This window comes from Macaca mulatta, chromosome 1, assembly GCF_049350105.2.
Source record: "Macaca mulatta isolate MMU2019108-1 chromosome 1, T2T-MMU8v2.0, whole genome shotgun sequence".
Classification (NCBI taxonomy): domain Eukaryota; kingdom Metazoa; phylum Chordata; class Mammalia; order Primates; family Cercopithecidae; genus Macaca; species Macaca mulatta.
This window is the reverse complement of record NC_133406.1, coordinates 126403084-126423387: the sequence shown is the minus strand read 5'-3', so window position 1 is coordinate 126423387 and position 20304 is coordinate 126403084. Positions and strand designations below refer to the sequence as shown.

Genomic DNA, 20304 nt, shown 5'->3' with positions numbered 1-20304 from the left:
TAGATATACTGTGTTTCTTGCCATTACTTTAGCATGCCAAACTTACTTCCAAGTCAAGGCTTTTACACTTACTATTCCTCCTGATGAATATATTTTTGCTCCAAATTTTGCGTGGCTGTCTCCTTCTAAATAATTAGATCTCTGCTTAACTGTCATCTGCATAAGGAAACCTTCCCTGACCACCCAACCTAAAATCACACTTCTGCGCCTGTCCAGCCATGCTCAATCTTCTTTTTTAAGAGACAGGGCCTCGCTATATTGCCCAGTCTGGCCTCAAACTCCTGGGCTCAAGGAGTCATCCTACCTCAGCCTCCCAGGTAGCTGGGACCATGCAGGTGTGTATCACAGTGCCTGGCTTCAATCTTTTTTTTTTAATTAAGTTAGGGTCTTGTTCTGTTGTCCAGTCTGGAGTGCAGTGGCACAAACATGGCTCACTGCAGTCTCGACCTCCTGGGTTCAAGTGCTCCTCTCACCTCAGCCTCGCAATCCTTATTTTTTATAGCAATTATTATGAAATGTGTTATTGTGGTTCATAGAATCTTAAAATACCATTGATTATAAAATATATCTTCATTTCAGAGATGTTAAAATCCATTTTGAACATCTCAATTGATGCAGAAAAAGCATTTGACAAAATTCATGTTAAAATCACTTAAAATAGGAATGTAAGGAAATTTTCTCAACATGATAGAGGCCATATATGAAAACCTATAACTAACATATATTCAGTGGTGAAAGACTTAAAGCTTTTCCCCTAATATCAAAAACAAGACAAGAATGCCAACTTTTACCACTTTTATTCAACTTGGTACTAAAGTTCTAGCCAAAGTAATTTTTTAAAGTAATTTTGTTCTTAGGCAAGAAAAAAAAGCATTCAAATTGGAAGAAAAAAAAAGGGCTGCACACGGTGGCTCATGCCTGTAATCCCACCACTTTGGGAGGCCGAGGCGGGTGGATCCCTTGAAGTCAGGAGTTCAAAATCAGCCTGGCCAACATGGTGAAAACCCATCTCTACTAAAAATACAAAAATTAGCTGGGCATGGTGGTGCACACCTGTAATCCCAGCTATTTGGGAGGCTGAAACAGGAGACTTGCTTGAGCCCAGGAGGCGGAGGCTGAAGTGAGCCGAGATCACACCACTGCATTCCAGTCTGGGCGACAGAGTGAGACTCTGTTTCCAAAACAGAAAGGAAAAAAAAAAAGTAAAATTATCTCTATTCTCAGATGACATGATTTTATATATGGGATTCCACAAAAAATCTGCTAGAGCTAATAAACAACTTCAACAAAGTTGCAGGATGTAAAATGAACACACAAAACGAGTTGCATTTCTATACATTAGCAATGAACAATCTGAAAAGAACATTAAGGAAACAGTTATATTTATAATGGCACCAAAAAGAATAAAATACTTAGGAATAGATTTAACCAAGGAGGCAAAAGACTTGTATACTGAAAACTACAAAGCTTTGCTGAAAGAAATTAAACAAGATATAAATAAAAAGACAGGCCGGGCGCGGTGGCTCGAGCCTGTAATCCCAGCACTTTGGGAGGCCGAGACGGGCGGATCACGAGGTCAGGAGATCGAGACCATCCTGGCTAACACGGTGAAACCCCATCTCTACTAAAAAAATACAAAAAACTAGCCGGGCGAAGTGGCGGGCGCCTGCGGTCCCAGCTACTCGGGAGGCTGAGGCAGGAGAATGGCATAAACCCGGGAGGCGGAGCTTGCAGTGAGCTGAGATCCGGCCACTGCACTCCAGCCTGGGCGACAGAGCCAGACTCAGTCTCAAAAAAATAAATAAATAAATAAATAAATAAATAAATAAAAAGACATTCTCTGTTCAAGGAGTGGAAAATGTATTATTGTTAAGATAACATTACTACTAAAACTGATCTACAGGTGCAATGCAATTCTTATCAAAAGCCCAATGGCATTTTTACATAATTTGTTTAAAAACCAGAATAAAATTCATGGAATTTCAAAGGACACTGAATAGTCAAAACAATCTTTAAAAAGAAGAGCAAAGTTGAATGACACACTACCTGATTTCAAAAACTGCTACAAAGCGACAGTAATCAAAACGGTGTGGTACTGACATAGTATAGACCAAAGACCAATGAAATAGAAGAGCTTAGAAAAACACAATTACATATGGTGGGCAATTGATTTTTGACAAAAGTGCCAAGAAAATTCAGTGGAGAAAGGAGAGTGTTTTCAACAAATGATTCTGGGAAAAGCTAAATACACACATGCAAAAGAATGAAGTTGAGGCTGGGTGCAGTGGCTCACGCCTGTAATCCCAGCACTTTGGGAGGCCGAGGCGGTGGATCACCTAAGGTCAGGAGCTCGAGACCAGCCTGACAAAAATGGAGGAAACCTCATCTCTACTAAAAATACAAAATTAGCCAGGCATGGTGGTGCATGCCTGTAATCCCAGCTACTCAGGAGGCTGAGGCAGGAGAATCACTTGAACCCAGAAGGTGGAGGTTGCAGTGAGCCAAGATTGTGCCATTGCACTGCAGCCTGGGCAGCAAGAGTGAAACTCCATCTCAAAAAAAAAAAAAAAGAATGAAGTTGGACCCTTATGGCACATACAGAAATTAACTCAAAAATGGATCAAATACCTAAACATAAGAGGTAAAATGTAAAACTGTTACAAGAAAATGGGCAAGCTTCATGACATTGAATTTGGCAATTATTTCTTGGATAGGACACCAAAGGCACAAACAACAAAAGAATAATAGGAAAATTGGACTTCATTGAGATTTAAGAATTTTACACACCAAAGGACACAATCAGCAGAGCAAAAAGGCAACCCTTTGACTGAATGGAAGGCGATATTTGCAAATCACATATCTGATAAGGGATCAATATCCAGAATATATAGAGAACTCCTGAAACTCAACAACATGTAAACAACTCAATTTTTTTTTTTTTTTTTTTTTTTTTTTGCGGGGCGGGGGACAGAGTCTTGCTCTGTCACCTGGGCTGGAGTGCAGTGGTGCGATCTCGGCTCACTGCAACCTCTGCCTCCTGGGTTCCAGCAATTCTCCTGCCTCAGCCTCCCAAGTAGCTGGGATTACAGGTACACACCACCATACCCAGCTAATTTTTGTCTTTGTAGGAGAGACGAGGTTTCACCATGTTGGCCAGGCTGGTCTCGAACTCCTGACCCCAAGTGATCTGCCCACCTCGGCCTCCCAAAGTGCTGGGAGTATAGGCGTGAGCCACTGCATACAGCCTCAATTTTAAAAATGAGCAAAATCTGGGCACCATGGCTCATACTTGTAGTCCCAACTACTGGGGAGTTTGAGGTGGGAGGATTCCTTGAGGCCAGGAGTTTGAGACTAGCCTAGGCAACATAATGAGACCTTGTCTCTTAAAAAAAAAAGTTAAAAAAAAATTAGCTTTGTGTGGTAGTGCATACCTATAGTTTCTGCTACTCAGGAGCTGAGGTGGGAGGATCACTTAAGGCCCAGGAGTTTGAGGCTTCAGTGAGCCAGGATGGTGCCACTAGACTCCAGCCTGAATGTCAGAGCAAGACCCTGACTAAAAAAAAAGTGGGGGTGGGTAGGGGAAGGCAAAGGACTTGAAGAGATATTTTTCCGAAGAGGATATACAAATGGCCAATAAGACCACAGAAAGGTGTTTAATCATTAGGAAAATACAAATCAAAATCACAATGAGATACCACTTCACACCTAATTAGGATGGCTGCCATCAAAAAAACAAAATAGGCCAGGCGTGGAGGCTGAGGTCGGCGGATCACGAGGTCAAGAGATTGAGACCATCCTGGCCAACATGGTGAAACCCCATCTGTACTAAAATACAAAAATTAGCTGGGCGTGGTGGCATGTGCCTGTAATCCCAGCTACTCAGGAGGCTGAGGCAGGATAATCGCTTGAACCCAGGAGGCGGAGGTTGCATTGAGCTGAGATTTCGCCACTGCACTCCAGCCTGGCAACAGAGCGAGACTCCGTCTCAAAAAAAAAAAAGAGAAACTGGAACCCTTGTGTACTGTTGGTGGGAATGTAAAATGGCACAGCTGCTATGGAAAACAGTATGGCTGTTCTACAAGAAAACTAAACATAGAATTACCACATGTAATTCTACTTCTGGGTTATACCAAAGTAATTAAAAGCAGGGATACAAAGATATATTTGTATACCGGTGGTTATCACAGCATCACAGCAGCCAAAAGGTGGAAGGAACTCAAGTATCCATTGATGGATGAATGGATAAACAAAATGTGTGCGTGTGTGTGTGTGGTGTGTGTGTGTATAAACATATACAATGGAATATTATTCAGCCTTAATGAGTAAGAAAATTCTGACACATGTTATAACATGGAAGAAGCTTGAGGACATTAGGCTAAGTGAAATAAGCCAGACACAAAAGGACAAATACTATATGATTCCACCCATATCAGGTACCTAGAGTAGTCCAATTCATAGAGACAGAAAGTAGAATGATGGTTGCCAGGGGCCAGTGGGAGGGGAGAATAGGGCGTTATTGTTTAATGGACACAGAGTGTCTGTTTAGAATAACGAAAGTTCCAGAAATAGTGATGGTCACTCAACATTGTGAATATACTTAATGCCACTGTATTGTACACTTAAAAATGGCTAAAATAGCAGATTAAAATGATATATTGTACCACAATAAAAATATTAATTGGAAAGTATCTCTTCCTTTTCTATTTCCTGGTATAGACTGTATAAAATTGATGTTAATTCTTCCTTAATCATTTGATAGAATTCTCTAGTGAAACTATGTGGGCCTGAGATTTCTTTTTTGGGAGTTTTAAAATTACAAATTCAGTTTTTCTAATCACTAAGGGGCTATTCAGATTATCTATGTCATGCCGAATAAATTGTGGTGGATTGTGTTTGAGAAAATAATCCATTCTGGGCTGGATGTGGTGACTCACGCCTGTAATCCTAGCACTTTGGGGGGCCAAGGCAAGAAAATCCCTTGAGCCCAGGAGTTCAAGACCAGCCTGGGCAACATAGCTCCTATTTCATTCCTGATATTGATAATTTTTATTTTCTCCTTTTTTATCTGTGTCAGTTTTTAAAAAGGTTTCTCAATTTCATTGATCTTGTTAAAGAACCAATATTTTTTTATCTTTTAAAAAAACCAGGCTGGGCACCTTGGCTCACGCCTGTAATCCCAGCACTTTGGGAGGCCGAGGCAAGCAGATCACCTGAGGTCAGGAGTTCAAGACCAGCCTGGCCAACATGGCAAAACCCTGTCTCTACAAAAATACAAAACTTAGCTGGGCATGGTGGCACATACCTGTAGTACCAGCTACTTGGGAGGCTAAGGCAGGAGAATCGCTTGAACCTGGGAGGCGGAAGTTGCAGTGAGCCAAGATCATGCCACTGCACTTCAGCCTGGGTGATAGAGTTAAACTCTGTCTCAAAAAAACAAAAACAAACAAAGAAAAAACCAATTCTGATTTTTCTCTATTACTGTTTCCAATTTCATTGATTTCTGCTCTTTATTTCTTTTTCTATATTCTTGGAGTGAGAGCTTAGATTACTGAGACCTATACTGTTTTCTAATGGATGCACTTAGTGCTGTAAAGGTCCCTTTCAGTACTGCTATAGCTTCTGTCTCATAAATTGTGATATGTTGTATTTTCATTTTTGTTTAATTCACTGTGTTTATTTCCTTTGAGACTTTCTCTTTGACCCAATAGATTATTTAGAAAAGTGTGGTTTGATTTCCAAGTATTTGGATACTTTTCCATTACCTGTTACTGATTTTTTATTTTTTTAATTAATTAATTAATTTTTGAGACAGGGTCTCGCTTTGTCACTCAGGCTGGAGTGCAGTGGCACAATCACAGTTCACTGCAGCCTTGACCTCCCAGGCTCAAGCAATCCTCCCACCTCAGCTCCCTGAGTAGCTGGGACTACAGGCACATGCTATCACACCTGGCTGAGTTTTTAATATTTGTAGAGACGGGGGTCCCCCGTGTTACCCAGGATCATTTTCAACTCCTGGCCTCAAGGAATCCTCCCACCTTGGCCTCTCAAAGTGCTAGGATTACAGGCAAGAGCCACCATACCCGGTCTCTGTTACTGATTTCTAATTTGATTCTATTGTGGTCAGAAAATATATTCCGTATAATTTCAATTTTTTTTTTTTTTTTTTTTTTGAGACAGAGTCTCGCTTTGTTGGCAAGGCTGGAGTGAAGTGATCCTGTCTCAGCTAGCTGCAACCTCCGCCTCCCAGGTTCAAGCGATTCTCCTTCCTCAGCCTCGTAAGTAACTGGGATTACAGGCACCCATCACCACACCTGGCTAATTTTTGTATATTTAATAGAGACGGGGTTTGGCCAGGCTGGCCAGGCTGGTCTCAAATTCCTGACCTCATGTGATCCACCCACCTTGGCCTCCCAAAGTGCCGGGATTACAGGTGTGAGCTGCCGTTCCCAGCCTAATTTCTTTTTTTTTTTTTTTTTTTGAGACGGAGTCTCGCTCTGTCGCCCAGGCTGGAGTGCAGTGGCGCAATCTCGGCTCACTGCAAGCTCCGCCTCCCGGGTTCACGCCATTCTCCGGCCTCAGCCTCCCGAGTAGCTGGGACTACAATTTCTAAAAAATTTTCAGATTTGTTTTATAGCTCAGGATATACTCTATCTTGATATATATTTTCCATAAGCACTTTAAAACAATGCGTATTCTTATTAGAGTGTTCTGTAAGTGTCAACTAGATTTTGTCAGTTAGTGGTGTTGAGTTCACCTATATCCTTGCTGGTTTTCTGTCTAGTTCTATCAAAATTGTTGAAAGAAGAATATTGAAGTATCTGGCTATGACTGTGAAACATCTGTTTCTCTCCTTTAAGTTCTATGAGTTTTTCTTCACATATTTTGCAACTTCATTGTTTGGTCTATATACATTTAGGACTATTATGTCTTACTGGCAGATTGATCCTTTTATCATTATCTCTCCCTATCCCTGATAATTGTCTTTACTCTGAAGTCTACTTTATCTGATATTAACAGTCACTCCTGCTTTCCTTTGACTCATGTTTACATGATACATCTTTTTTCCATTCCTTTGTTTTTAGCCCTCTTATATATTTGAAGTGAGTTTCTCATAGACAACATATAGTTGAATTGTTTTTTTAATTCTCTGTGCCAATCTGGCAATTCACTCTACCACCAGTAAATATTGGTGTATTTAGGCTTATATGTTTAATGTAATTATTAATATGGTCAAGTTTCATTCTGCTATTTTATTTTTTGTTTTATTTTTATTCTGTTTCTCATTGCTATTTTCTTTTTCCTGACGTTTTCTCTTTCTTGCATTTTTTAGAATTCCATTTTGATTTACCTACAGTGTGTTTTATTATATCGCGTTGTATAGCCTTTTTTTAGTCGTGGCTCTAGATATAGATTTAGATATATGGTATCACACTCTACTGGTATTGTCATTTTACCAGGTCAAGTGTGGAAGCCTTATCTTCCTTTATGTTTCTTACCATCCTCCTGTTACAAGCATTTAAAATATTTTCTTTAATACATTTAGAACAACATCAGTCAGTGTTATATTTTAGCTTCAATTGTAAAACATAATTTATAAAACTCAAGAGGAGAAGGAAAGTTTATTATATTTACCCATGTTTGCTTATTATATTCTTTCTTCCTTCTTTCATCATTTCCTTTCTGTTTAGAAAGCTTCCTTTGCCATTTTTTTAGGGTAGGTCTACTGGTAACAGGTTATCTTAGTTTTTCTTCATCTGAGAATGTCTTGATTTCCACTTCATCCCTGAAGGATGTTTTCGCTGGATTGACAGTTATTTTCTTTCAGCACTTGGGAAATATTGTGCCAATTCCTTCTGACCTCTATGATTCCTAATGCAAAATATGCTGTCATTCTAATTGTTTTCCTCCTACAGTTAAGGTGTCATCTTTTTCTGGCTGATTTCTAAAACTTTTTTGTTGTTTTTCGTTTTCAGAAATTTAATTATCATGTATCTTCCAGTACTTTTTCAGCCCTGCCCTTTCTCTTTTCTTTCTGGGATTTTGATGACACAATGCTAGATTTTCTTTCTTTTTTTTTTTTTTTTTTTTTTTTCTCGTCTCTTAGTTCCCTGTTTATTTTTTTCAGTCTATTTTATCACTGTTGTTCAGACTGGGCAATTTCTATTGTTCTGCTTTTCAATTCATTAATACTTTTTTCTGTACCCTCTATTCTGCTGTTGAACCCATCTATTTTGCTTCAGTTACTGTATTTTTAAGTTCTAAAATTTCCATTTGCTTCTCTTTATATCTCGTTTTTTGCTGAGATTCTTTTTTTTTTTTTTTTTTTTTGATGAGACTTTGTATTTTTTAATTTGGTTTAAGCATGTTTTTACTTTTTTTCTTTTTCTATATTTTCATTCTTTTTATTGTTTTTGTTGTTATTGTTTTAAGCATGCTTTTAATTGCTCACTGAAGCATTTTTATCTTGGCTGCTTTAAAATCCTCGTCAGATAATTCTGACATCTGTATCATCTCAGTGTTGTCACCTATTGTCCTTTTTTAAATTCGGTTTGAGATCTTCCTGGTTTTTGGTATAATAAGTGATTTTCAACTGAAATCTGGGTATTTTCACATTATTATGAAACTCTGAATCCTAGTTAAGCCTTCTCTTTTTGCTGGGGCTTTTTTTGTTTTTTTACAGAGTCTTGCTCTGTCACTTAGGCTGGAGTGCAGTGGTGCGATCTCAGATCACTGCAACCTCCATCTCCTGGGTTCAAACAATTCTCATGCCTCAGCCTCCTGAGTAGCTGGGATTACAGGTGCACACCATCATGCCCAGCTAACTTTTGTATTTTTAGTAGAGATAGGGTTTCACCATGCTGGCCAGGCTGGTCTCGAACTCCTGGCCTCAAGTGATCTGCCCGCCTTGGCCTCCCAAAGTGCTGGGATTACAGGCATGCATCACCACACCTGGCCGTTGCTGGGGCTTTTTGATACTCTTTAGCAGGGGAAATGGTAGGGGGTGCTTCCTCATTGCTGCTGGGTGGATCCTACCTCCACCAGGTTCCTCACTTAGCCTCTGTTGACACTCCAGGGCATGCACTGTTGGGAAGGCTCCTCACTTGTTCTCCACTGACACTGTAGTGGGAGTGGCCTCATTACCACCAGATGACTGTGAAAGTCCTGACTCTCCACTAGGCCTCTTCTGACACTACTTCAATGGGAAGGCATTGTGGAGTCATGTTAATACCAGGTAGAAGCCTAGGTTCCTCACATTGTCTCCACTGACACTGTGATAGTGGTGACCTCATTACCACTAATGATGGTGAAAGTGTTTAGTTTCCACTGGGCCTCTTCTGATGCTACATATGGTCTCCACTGACACTGCAGGATAGGGAGCCTCATTACAGGCCAGTGGGGATGAAAGTTCCAGCTCTCTATTTGCCCTTCTCTAACACCACCCAAGAAGGCGTATTGGACACCTTATTATAACCTTGTAAGGGTGGAAGTATAGGCTCCCCACTCAGCCTTTGTTGGCATGGATGAGATTGGGTCAGCTTTTGCTTCAGTGTTGGCTACAGTAGAATGATTATTGTCTAATAATGTTCTGTCTTGATAGGCTGCCCATTTACTGGTTCTTTGGCTAGAGATAGCAGGCTTTTACTGGGGCATCTTTTTTCTCTGCACTGTTAGCATTTCTCAGTTGTTGGCATCTTAAGCACCAAGTTTAAATTATATGAGGCAAAGAAAACCGAGGGAGCTCACCACCATTTTGTTTCTCAAGTCCGGAGGGCCCTGACTAGTCTGCCTTTTTCTCTCCATCCCTCAGAGTTTTCTAGTGTTTGTTTTATGTATAATATCCAGGATTTCTAGTTGCACTTAGTGGAAGGAATAGGAAAAGTATCTCTACTAGATCTTTCTAGAAGCAGAAGTCCTCCATGGCTATCTTTAACCAGTTCCCCCTGTGAGGGGTTGAACTGTGTTCCTGTATCCCCATTTACTGGCTAAGGACCCACTCCAAACAACCCAGCTATCCAGAGCCATGGCACTGCTACTGGGCTACATTTGAGTACTGACATTTCCTAGAACCTAAATAAAATAAGCACAGTTACTCCAGCAACACATTAAGACAATATTCTTTGTTCAAGTAGACTTTATTCTAAGGGTGTAAGGATGGTTGATAATCATATAATTATATGACTGTATTAATAGGTCAAAGGAGGGAAAATCCATCTAATCACTCCATAATGCAAAAATAGGCAATTGATAAGAATTCAACATGTTGGCCACGTGCAATGGCTCGTGCCTATAATCCCAGCACTTTGGGAGGCCGAGGTGGGCGGATAATCTGAGGTAAGGATTTCAAGGCCAGCCGGACCAACATGGAGAAACCCCATCTCTACTAAAAATACAAAATAAGTCAAGCGTGGTGGCACATGCCTATAGTCCCAGCTACTAGGGAGCCTGAGACAGGAGAATCACTTGAACCCTGGAGGCGGAGGTTGCAGTGAGCTGAGATCGCGCCATTGCACTCCAGCCCAGGCAACAAGAGCAAAACTCCATCTCGAAAAAAAAAAAAAATAATAATAATAATAATTCAACATGCTTTCTGAAGAAATTCTTCAGAAAATGAAAATCAATGAATTATTCCTTTAAACAATTTAAAAATTCATATGTCCAATCAAAATTCAAAATTATGCTTAGTGAGACACGAGAATAATTCCTATCAAAATTAGAATTGTTTATTTCACCTCTATTATTTGACATTGTTCTGGGATTACTAGCCAATGAAATGGGCATGAATATAAAATAAGTAACAATTCCTAGCAACTATATTCTTATTCCATGTCCCTTCACCATATCATTTCTCCTTGCAGTTGATATTAACTATAAGATTGCTTAATTAGTTCCCTAGCCCCATCAGTTATTCTGGCTTTCTTCCCACCCACCTGTCTTGCTGAGGTCTCAAGTATGCTTCATCATTCAAATGATGAGAATTATGATCAGGGCCATGTCTGAAACACTTTGTATTCCTAATGCTGAGAAAATAGTAGAGCCTCAGTGAGTATTTTCAGATTAATAATTTAAAATGCGATATTAAAAATTGAAATGTATATGTCACATATCACTTGAACCCAGGAGGCAGAGGTTGCAGTGAGCCAAGATCGCGCCACTGCACTCCATCCTGGGCGACAGAATGAGATTCTGTCTCCAAAAAAAAAAAAGAAATGTATATGTCACATGAAGGCAAGGCAGCAGTAATTTTGTCTTGTTAAGGTTTGTTCAGAATCTAACACTTTGTGGTTATACAGTATTTAACATCAATTTTTGTGATGAGATCAAAATAGCATATCCTAGAACTCTCAATATTTTTTAATTGGCATTTGGCCAAATCATAATAGTTTTTATATCTTAGGCCTCCAGCTGAAAATCCTTTGGATATTCTAAAATATTCTCAAAACTTCAGTGATTCAAGAAAGCAATCAACAGAGTGAAGAGACAACCCGTGCAATGGAAGAAAATTCTGCAAACTATACATCTGATAAGTATCCAACAGCATTGGATACTAACATAGCATAAGGACTCAACCCAACAACAAGAAAACAATAACCTGATTTTAAAATGGACAAAAGACCTGAAAAGATTTCTCAAAAGAAAACATACAGATGGCCAACAGGCATATGAAAAGATGTTCAACATCACTAATCATCAGGGAAATGCAAATTGAAACCACAGTGACCTGTCATCTGTCACTTGTTAGGATGGCTATTATCAAAAAGACAAGAGATAACAAAAGTTAGAATATGAAGAAAAGAGAACACTTGTACCCTGTTGATGGGAACATAAATTAGTACAGAAATTATGAAAAACAGGATGGAGATTCCTCAAACAATTAAAAATAGAACTACCATATGATCCAGCAATTCAACTTCTCAGTATATATCTGAAGGAAATGAAGTCACTGTGTCAGAGAGATATCTGCACTCCCATGTTTATTGCAGCGTTACTCACAATAGTCAAGACACAGAATCAACCTTGGTGTCCATCAGTAGATGAATGAATAAAGAAAATGTGTATACATACACAATGGAGTACCATACAGCCTTTTAAAAAGAAGGAAATCCTGTTATTTGTGACAACACGGATGAACCTGAAAGACATGCTAACTGAAATAAGCCAGGCACAGAAAGACAAATACCACATTATCACTTATATGTGGAACCTTTTTTTTTTTTAAGTGAAACTCATAGAAGCAGAGTATAGAATAATGGTTACCAGGAGGCTGGGTGGAGAGTTGGGGGAGAGATGGGGTTAGGGAGATGTCAGTCAAAGTATACAAAATGTCAGACAGTAGGAATAAGTTCAAGCTGTACAATGTTGTATAACATGGTGACTATAGTTAATAACAATGTATTGTATACTTCAAAATAGCTGATAGTAAATTTTAAACATGGGAGCAGAATATATGCTTGCCCTTTTACTCCTATTGTTTCTAAATTTAGCTGAAAACTAACTGTATGCAGTAGGTTAATCAGAGATGAATTTTTTTAATAATTTTTTTTGAGACAGGGTCTCACTCTGTTGCCCAGGCAGGAGTGCAGTTGTGGGATGTTGGCTCACTGCAGTCTTGTCCTCCTGGGCTTATGCAATCCTCCCAGCTCAGTCTCCTGAGTAGCTGGGACCACAGGCACATGCCTGTGCCTGGCTACTATTTTTCTTTTGAGACAGAGTTTCACTCTTGTTTCCTAGGCTGGAGTGCAATGGTGCAATATCGGCTCACTGCAACCTCCGCCTCCTGGGTTCAAGCGAGTCTTCTGCCTCAGCCTCCTGAATAGCTGGGATTACAGGCACCTGCCACCATGTCCAGCTAATTTTTGTATTTTTAGTAGAGACTGGGTTTTGCCATAGTGACCAGGCTGGTCTTGAACGCCTGACCTCAGGTGATCTGCCCACCTCGGCCTCCCAAAGTGCTGGGATTACAGGCATGAACCACCACGCCCGGCCATTTTGAAAAATTTTTTTGTAGAGAAAATTGTTATGTTGCCGAGGCTGGTCTCAAACTCCTAGGCTCGAACCAATCCTCCCACCTTGGCCTTCCAAAGTGCTGGGATTACAGGCATGAACCACCTCGCCCAGCCAAGAGATTATTTTTAAATTTTTATTTCTCTTTGAGACAGGGTCTCACTTTGTTGCCCAAGCTGGAGTGCGGTGGTGCCATTTCAGCTCACTGCGACCTCCACCTCCCAGGTTCAAGCAATCCTCCTGCCTCAGCCTCTGGAGTAGCTGGGACTACAGGTATGCCCCACCACTCCTGGCTAAATTTTTTTTTTTTTTTTTGAGATGGGGTTCACCATGTTGGCCAGGCTGGTCTTGAACTCCTGACCTCAGGTGATCTGCCTGCCTCAACCTCCCAAAATGCTGGGATTACAGGCGCGAGCCACCGGACCTAGTGAGATTAATTTTTTAAGTTAAGTTACCTCAAATTAATTTGTTCTTTTCCACAGGAAATTTTTAGTGCAGCCCTATGCACATCTGATGCTCTCAATTTAGTTGTGACAATGGATAAATCCTGCAACAAATCTGACATCCCTTGACCAAAAGCAAGTACGAAAATTTTTTTGACATCATATCTAGTTTAAATTTTACCTCTGTTCCAGAATGTTTATCTCTGATAACATCCATCTGTCTCTTAAATAGTTCTAATACAGCATTGTAGACCAGTTCATATTGTTCCTGAAGAGCATCACAACCCAGAACAAATGAAAACAAAAAGAAAAAAAATGGTGAACTGCAGGACCAGATTTTAGGAATTTGAACACCAATCAAATCCTAATATAGCAGACCCAAAAGGACAATCAGCATGTTATTAAACTTACTAACAATGCCTTATGCTTGCATAGTTCACTTCAGATTTCAAAGCACTTTTATGCTGCTGAAAATAGCTATTTGATACACCTGTAACTAATGTACAAGAATCTTATGACTTGTTTCTTTTATGTTCTAACCCTACTTTATTATCTTTCTCTCCATCATTCCTCTAATTCTGTTTCCTTTGCTCATATTAAAAAAAAAATGTATTTCATTCTAGATGGATTTTTTGTAAGCAACCTTCATCTTTTCTGGAAAAAGAGATAGTAGTTGGTGTATAGATAGGTAACTTCAATGTATACGCTTTAATTCGGTCCTCTCAATTGCTCTATAAAGTAGATAGGCTATTATACCTATTTACAAACAGTTTATCCCAGGTCATTCAGAAGGAATTTCCAGGACTTGACTCAGAAACTTAATTTCCACACTCTTAGTTCAGTGCATTTAGATAAAGTTGCTAAAATTTTGTCCTAGTAAAGATACCAAAGAAAAGTAAACCACTGGCCGGGCGCGGTGGCTCACGCCTGTAATCCCAGCACTTTGGGAGGCCGAGGCGGGCGGATCACAAGGTCAGGAGATCGAGACCACGGTGAAACCCCGTCTCTACTAAAAATACAAAAAATTAGCCGGGCGCGGTTGTGGGCACCTGTAGTCCCAGCTACTCGGGAGGCTGAGGCAGGAGAATGGCGTGAACCCGGGAGGCGGAGCTTGCAGTGAGCCGAGATCGCGCCACTGCACTCCAGCCTGGGCGACAGAGCGAGACTCCATCTCAAAAAAAAAAAAAAAAAAAAAAAAAAAAAGAAAAGAAAAGTAAACCACTAAATAAGGTTTGGAAATTTGTGGTTACAAAAGGATTTCACCATAGAGAAATGAGACCTCTACTATTACAAGGTTTACGAGTTATTACTATTCTGTTTTAGCCTGTACTTGCTCAAGCACTTAATTTTGAACCTACTTTTTATCTGAATGGGCCTATTCAGAGTTTTCCCTGACGCTTTACACATTTCTATACAAATAAGGAACAATATTTTTTCAAAGATAATTTTAGCAAGAAACAATGCAGAGTCTGTATCATCCAACATAGTCATTAGTATGCTCTTTTTTTTTTTTTTTTTTTTTTTTTTTTTGAGACATGGTCTCACCATGTTGCCCAGGTTGGAGTGCAGTGATGCAATTTCGGCTTATCGCAGCCTCGACCTCCCAGGCTCAAGTGATGCTCCCACCTCAGTCTCCCAAGTAAGTTGGGACTGCAGGCACCTGCCACTACACCCTGCTAATTTTTGTATTTTTTGTAGAGACAAGGTCTCACTATGTTGCGCAGGCTGGTTTTGAACTCCTGAGCTCAAGCGATCCACCTGCCTCAGCCTCCCAAAGTGCGGGGGTTATAGGCATGAGCCACCACATCTGGCTAATTTTTTTAAGAAAGAAAAATCAGGGCCGGGCAAGGTGGCTCACGCCTGTAATCCCAGCACTTTGGGAGGCTGAGGCAGGTGGATCACGAAGTCAGGAGTTCAAGACCAGCCTGGCCAGCGTGGTGAAACTCCATCTCCACTACAAACACAAAAAATTAGCTAAGCATGGTGGCACGTGCCCGTAGTCCCACCTACTCAGGAGGCTGAGGCAGGAGAATTGCTTGAAACTGGCAGAGCGGAGGTTGCACTGAGCCGAGATCGTGCCATTGCACTCCAGCCTGAGTGACAGAGTGAAAGTACATCTCAAGAAAAAAAAAAAAAAGAAAAGAAAAGAAAGAAAAATCAGACAGGAAGCTCTCATCTGGTTACAGTGCCATTTCCTGGTTAGAGTAGTGTCAGAAAAAAACAGCTACAACTGTTAAATTCAATTAGTTGTTTGATAATGCCAAAATGTGAAGGCTTTTTCAGCTGTCTTTCAACTCTTAAAAGTAGACCTGAAATGGAATTTGTTTTTGAAATGGAGTATAGTTTTATTAAATTAGTATTGCAATTTATGTAACTAGATTCCATACTTCTGGAATCTTTATGCATTTACATGGATCAGCCTTCTTTCAAGTCTGACAGCATTAAACCACTAATGCTTTCATTTCATATAAGCTTTCTCCCTCACAGGTTGAATATAGAAAACACCTACACTCAGCACATGAAAAGTTATTTTTTTCCACCAGCTATTAGTGGAAAACCTGTGGAGGCCAGTTTTATATTATAATAGCTCTTTATTTTTTCCCTTTAATTAACAACTTCTAGACTAAAATATCTGAATTGCCATTGTCAGTGGTTTTATCTCTAAAACTATTTGCATCTTCATTTCTAAGTGTCTTAAACACTTTAAGGTCTTGCTATTTAAGTCGTTAAAAGTAGTTCTAACAGATTACACAAAAGTGCCTGTTAATAAATATCAATATACATTTGATGAATGAATGGGTCAATTCTAAATTCTATATTAAAAATGAATACCGCTTAGAAAACTAAAACTGTTGGGTAAAACTATTGGTGTAGAAATGTGAGTGAAATTAATATTGTAGACAGTGAGAGATTTGAGCTAGGAGGAGAAGGGAAGAGCATTCCTAAATGGAATGAACAAGTGTGGGCATTCTGGGGTAGGTTAAAAGATTGTGATACATAAATATAGTGTGATTATAATATATACATATATATATATATATACACACACATATTTTTTTTTTTTTTTGAGACAGAGTCTCACTCTGTTGCCCAGGCTGGAGTGCAGTGGTGTGATCTCGCCCACTGCAACCTCTACCTCGCAGGTTCAAGCAATTCTCCTGCCTCAGCCTCCTGAGTAGCTGGGATTGCAGGTGGCTGCCATCATGTCCAGCTAATTTTTGTATTTTCACTAGAGACGAGGTTTCAGCATATTGGTCAGGCTGGTCTCGAACTCCTGACCTCAGGTGATCCACCCACATCAGCCTCCCAAAGTGCTGGGATTACAGGTGTGAGCCACCGTGCCTGGCCCAATTATGTGTTTTTTAAAAAGTATGCATGCAATAAGAATCAGGAGAAACTATAGAAAAATAGTAATAGTGGCTATCTCTAGGTAATAGGAATATATTTTTTATTTTTATTTTTCAGTGTTTCCTAAAATGAGCACATAGACTGAATTCTCCATATTCTGTTACCACATCCTGAGGTAGAGATTATAAATCCCTGATTTTCTATGCTTTCAGAGATGAATTTTATCACTACAAAATTTCAAGTTAACATGACCTAGCTATTTCAAGTTCACAAGCCAAACAGTTTGTTGAATAGTTTTACAACATCCTTTGTAAGGAAGTAAGTAATATTACATTGGTGTCTTAATATTTTCTGAACAGACAGTAAAATAAGGAATGAAAGGAATTTGACCCAGGACAAGGGATACAGGAAAAATATTGGGATATTCAGAGTTACAGAAAATGGCAATGGACTCTAGAGCATGTAATAGTAAATTGGTGTTATATGTGAGCAGTCAGCTGTTTTTGGATGCCTCACCATTAAACATAGAGATGGAGCAAGACTCAGACACACTTTCTGATCCATTCACTACAGTTCATACCTGAGTTTGAACTAATGAAGGCCTCTGTGTCCGCATTTCCTGGATCAAACTGAAAACACTGAAGTTCTCAGGAATTATCTATCGAATTAAAGGGGAAAATATCTTATTCCTTTCAATACTTTGTTAATAAATTATTGCTACTTTTTCATAGTCTTGTACTTCCATGGCATCTGCTCTTCTAACATGGGGTAATATCAGAAAAAATGATGCATTTTTAAAACAAATGAGGTTTCTTATCACTTGCAACATGATTTAAAGCCTGGTATTTTCCCTAGAAAAGACTAAAGAAACTCTTCAGAATGATTTCACACGGTGTAACCAAATGTCTAAAACTATAGATATAACGAGGGACAAGATTCAGTAGATGCACAAGTATGAGAGTTGTATAAAATAAAAGAGGTTGGTAGATAGGTCTAAAGGCCATATTTTAAACTTCCTATTAGACATTAAAAAATGATTTATAGATTGGAACGCAAAGTATGATTGCAGTAAGTTGAGTCCATCTATTAAAGCAGTTTGGATAAAGGAAGGGTAACTATATAATTTAGGACAGTGGTCCTCAAACTTTATCATGCATCACAATCACCTGGACAGCTTGCTGGGCCCCCATCTCTAGAGATACGGTTCAATTCAATGGGGCCCAGTAATTTGCCTTCACCTTAGGTTAGGTGCACCTAACCCCCTTGGGCTTCAACCCCTACATTATTGGAATCTCCAAAGATGGGAAAACAAACATTAAAGGATATATAAATTACAGACTTTCTGGGAGTCTGAAAAAGTAGAAATAGAAATCTTTGACCTATTTTCAATATTTCACAAGAACTAACAAAAATTATATGTCTACTAAAACAGCTGCACAAGCTAAGTGAAATACCTGGTTTCCTTGGGTTTTGTTTTTTGTTTTTGTTTTTGAGACGGAGTTTTGCTCTTGTTGCCCAGGCCAAGTGCAATGGCACAATCTCGGCTCACTGCAGCCTCCCTCTCCCAGGTTCAAGCGATTCTCCTGCCTCAGCCTCCCGAGTAGCTGGGATAACAGGCATGCACCACCACACCCGGCTAATTTTGTATTTTTAGTAGAGATGGGGTTTCTCCATGTTGATCAGGCTGGTCTTGAAGTCCCGACCTCAGGTGATCCACCCACCTCAGCCTCCCAAAGTGCTGAGATTACAGGCATGAGCCACCGCACCCGGCCAAGTTTTCTTGGTTTTGATTAGAATTGTCAACTCAGAATGGTTGAACAGTAAAACAGTGATATCCAGTAAAAATATAATGTGAGTCACATATGTAATTTTAAATTTCCTTTCCTTTTTTTTTTTTTGAGAAGGAGTTTCACTTTTGTTGCCCAAGCTGGAGTACAATTGGTCCGATCTTGGCTCACTGCAACCTCCACCTCCCAGGTTCAAGTGATTCTCCTGTCTCAGCCTCTGGAGTAGCTGGTATTACAGGCATGTGCCACCACACCTGGCTAATTTTGTATTTTTAGTAGAGACAGCATTTCACCATATTGGTCAGGCTGGTCTCGAACTCCTGAAGGTGATCAGCCTGCCTTGGCCTCCCAAAGTGCTGGGATTACAGGCGTGAGCCACCACGCCCGGCCGAAAATTTCTTTCTTTTCTTTCTTTTTTTTTTTTTTTGTGAGATGGAGTCTTGCTCTGTTGCCCAGGCTGGAGTGCAGTGGCACAATCTGGGCTCACTGCAAACTCCGCCTCCCAGGTTCACACCATTCTCCTGCCTCAGCCTCCCGAGTAGCTGGGACTACAGGCGCCCGCCACCATGCCCGGCTAGTTTTTTGTATTTTTAGTAGAGACGAGGTTTCACCGTGTTAGCCAGGATAGTCTCGATCTCCTGACCTCGTGATCCACCCGCCTCAGCCTCCCAAAGTGCTGGGATTACAGGCGTGAGCCACCGCGCCCGGCCTCTTTTTTTTTTTTTTTTTTTTTTTTTTTTTGAGATAGAGTCTCTATCACCCAGGCTGGAGTACAGTGGCTCAGTCTCTGCTTGCTGCAACCTCCACCTCCCGGGTTCAAGCGATTCTCCTGCCTCAGCCTCCTGAGTAGCTGGGATTACGGGCATGCACCACTATGCCTGGCTAATTTTTTTGCTTTTCTTTTTTTTTTTTGAGATGGAGTCTCGCTCTGTCACCTAGGCCGGAGTGCAGTGGCGCGAACTTGGCTCACTGCAAGCTCCGCCTCCCCGGTTCAAGCCATTCTCCCACCTCAGCCTCCTGAGTAGCTGGAACTACAGGCGCCCGCCACCACGCCTAGCTAATTTTTTTGTATTTTTAGTAGAGACAGGGTTTCACCATGTTTGCCAGGATGGTCTCGAACTTCTGACCTCGTGATCCGCCTGCCTCGGCCTCCCAAAGTGCTGGGATTACAGGCGTGAGCCACCACACCCAGCCTAAATTTTCAAACAGACACATTCAAAAATGAAAATAGGTGAAATTAATTTTAATAACATAGCCCAATATATATTACATTTCTAACAAGTTCTCAGGTGATGCTGATGCTTCTTGTCTGTGGACCACCCTTTAAGACCCACCTACCTGGGAACTAATTTAATCATCTGACAGAGTGGGTCTACAAGTACATTTTCTAGAAAAAATGAACCATGAAGATAGATATTTTGAAAAACCAAACAATTACTAATATGAAAGCAGTAGAGTAAGAAAATGGGAAGTGCCTGCTGAGAGAAACTCACCCCATCTTTTAGCAACATCCATGTATAGTCAATAGCACAAATAACACCAGTCCTTCCACAGCCAGCACTGAAATGAAAGATCACAGTAGCATGTATGCATGTATACCTAGAGAGAATGGACCATTGACAGTAGCTGGAAAATTTCACCAACAGATTTGAGGAAGAAGATGCCTGGGGACAATTAAACTTCCCAAACCCCACCATTTCCCAGAGCACATTTGTCATGCCACA

At 40.3% G+C, this 20304-nt stretch overlaps 1 protein-coding gene across 21 annotated transcripts in view; it reads right to left on the bottom strand.

Moving 5' to 3' along the window:
• PTPN22 (protein tyrosine phosphatase non-receptor type 22) overlaps positions 1–20304 on the bottom strand; it is a 69314-nt gene that overhangs the window by 26551 nt on the left and 22459 nt on the right. For 15 of the 21 annotated variants that reach the window (XR_013410729.1, XR_013410769.1, XR_013410708.1 and 12 more), the window contains 3 exon segments: positions 20074–20140; positions 17374–17451; positions 13627–13713 (listed from right to left, as the gene is read on the bottom strand). Coding sequence is in view for 15 of the 21 variants with exons in the window: in XM_077982646.1 (XP_077838772.1) it covers positions 13627–13713; positions 17374–17451; positions 20074–20140 (232 nt within the window). In the remaining 6 variants the exon portion in view is untranslated. 21 annotated transcript variants of the gene reach the window in all.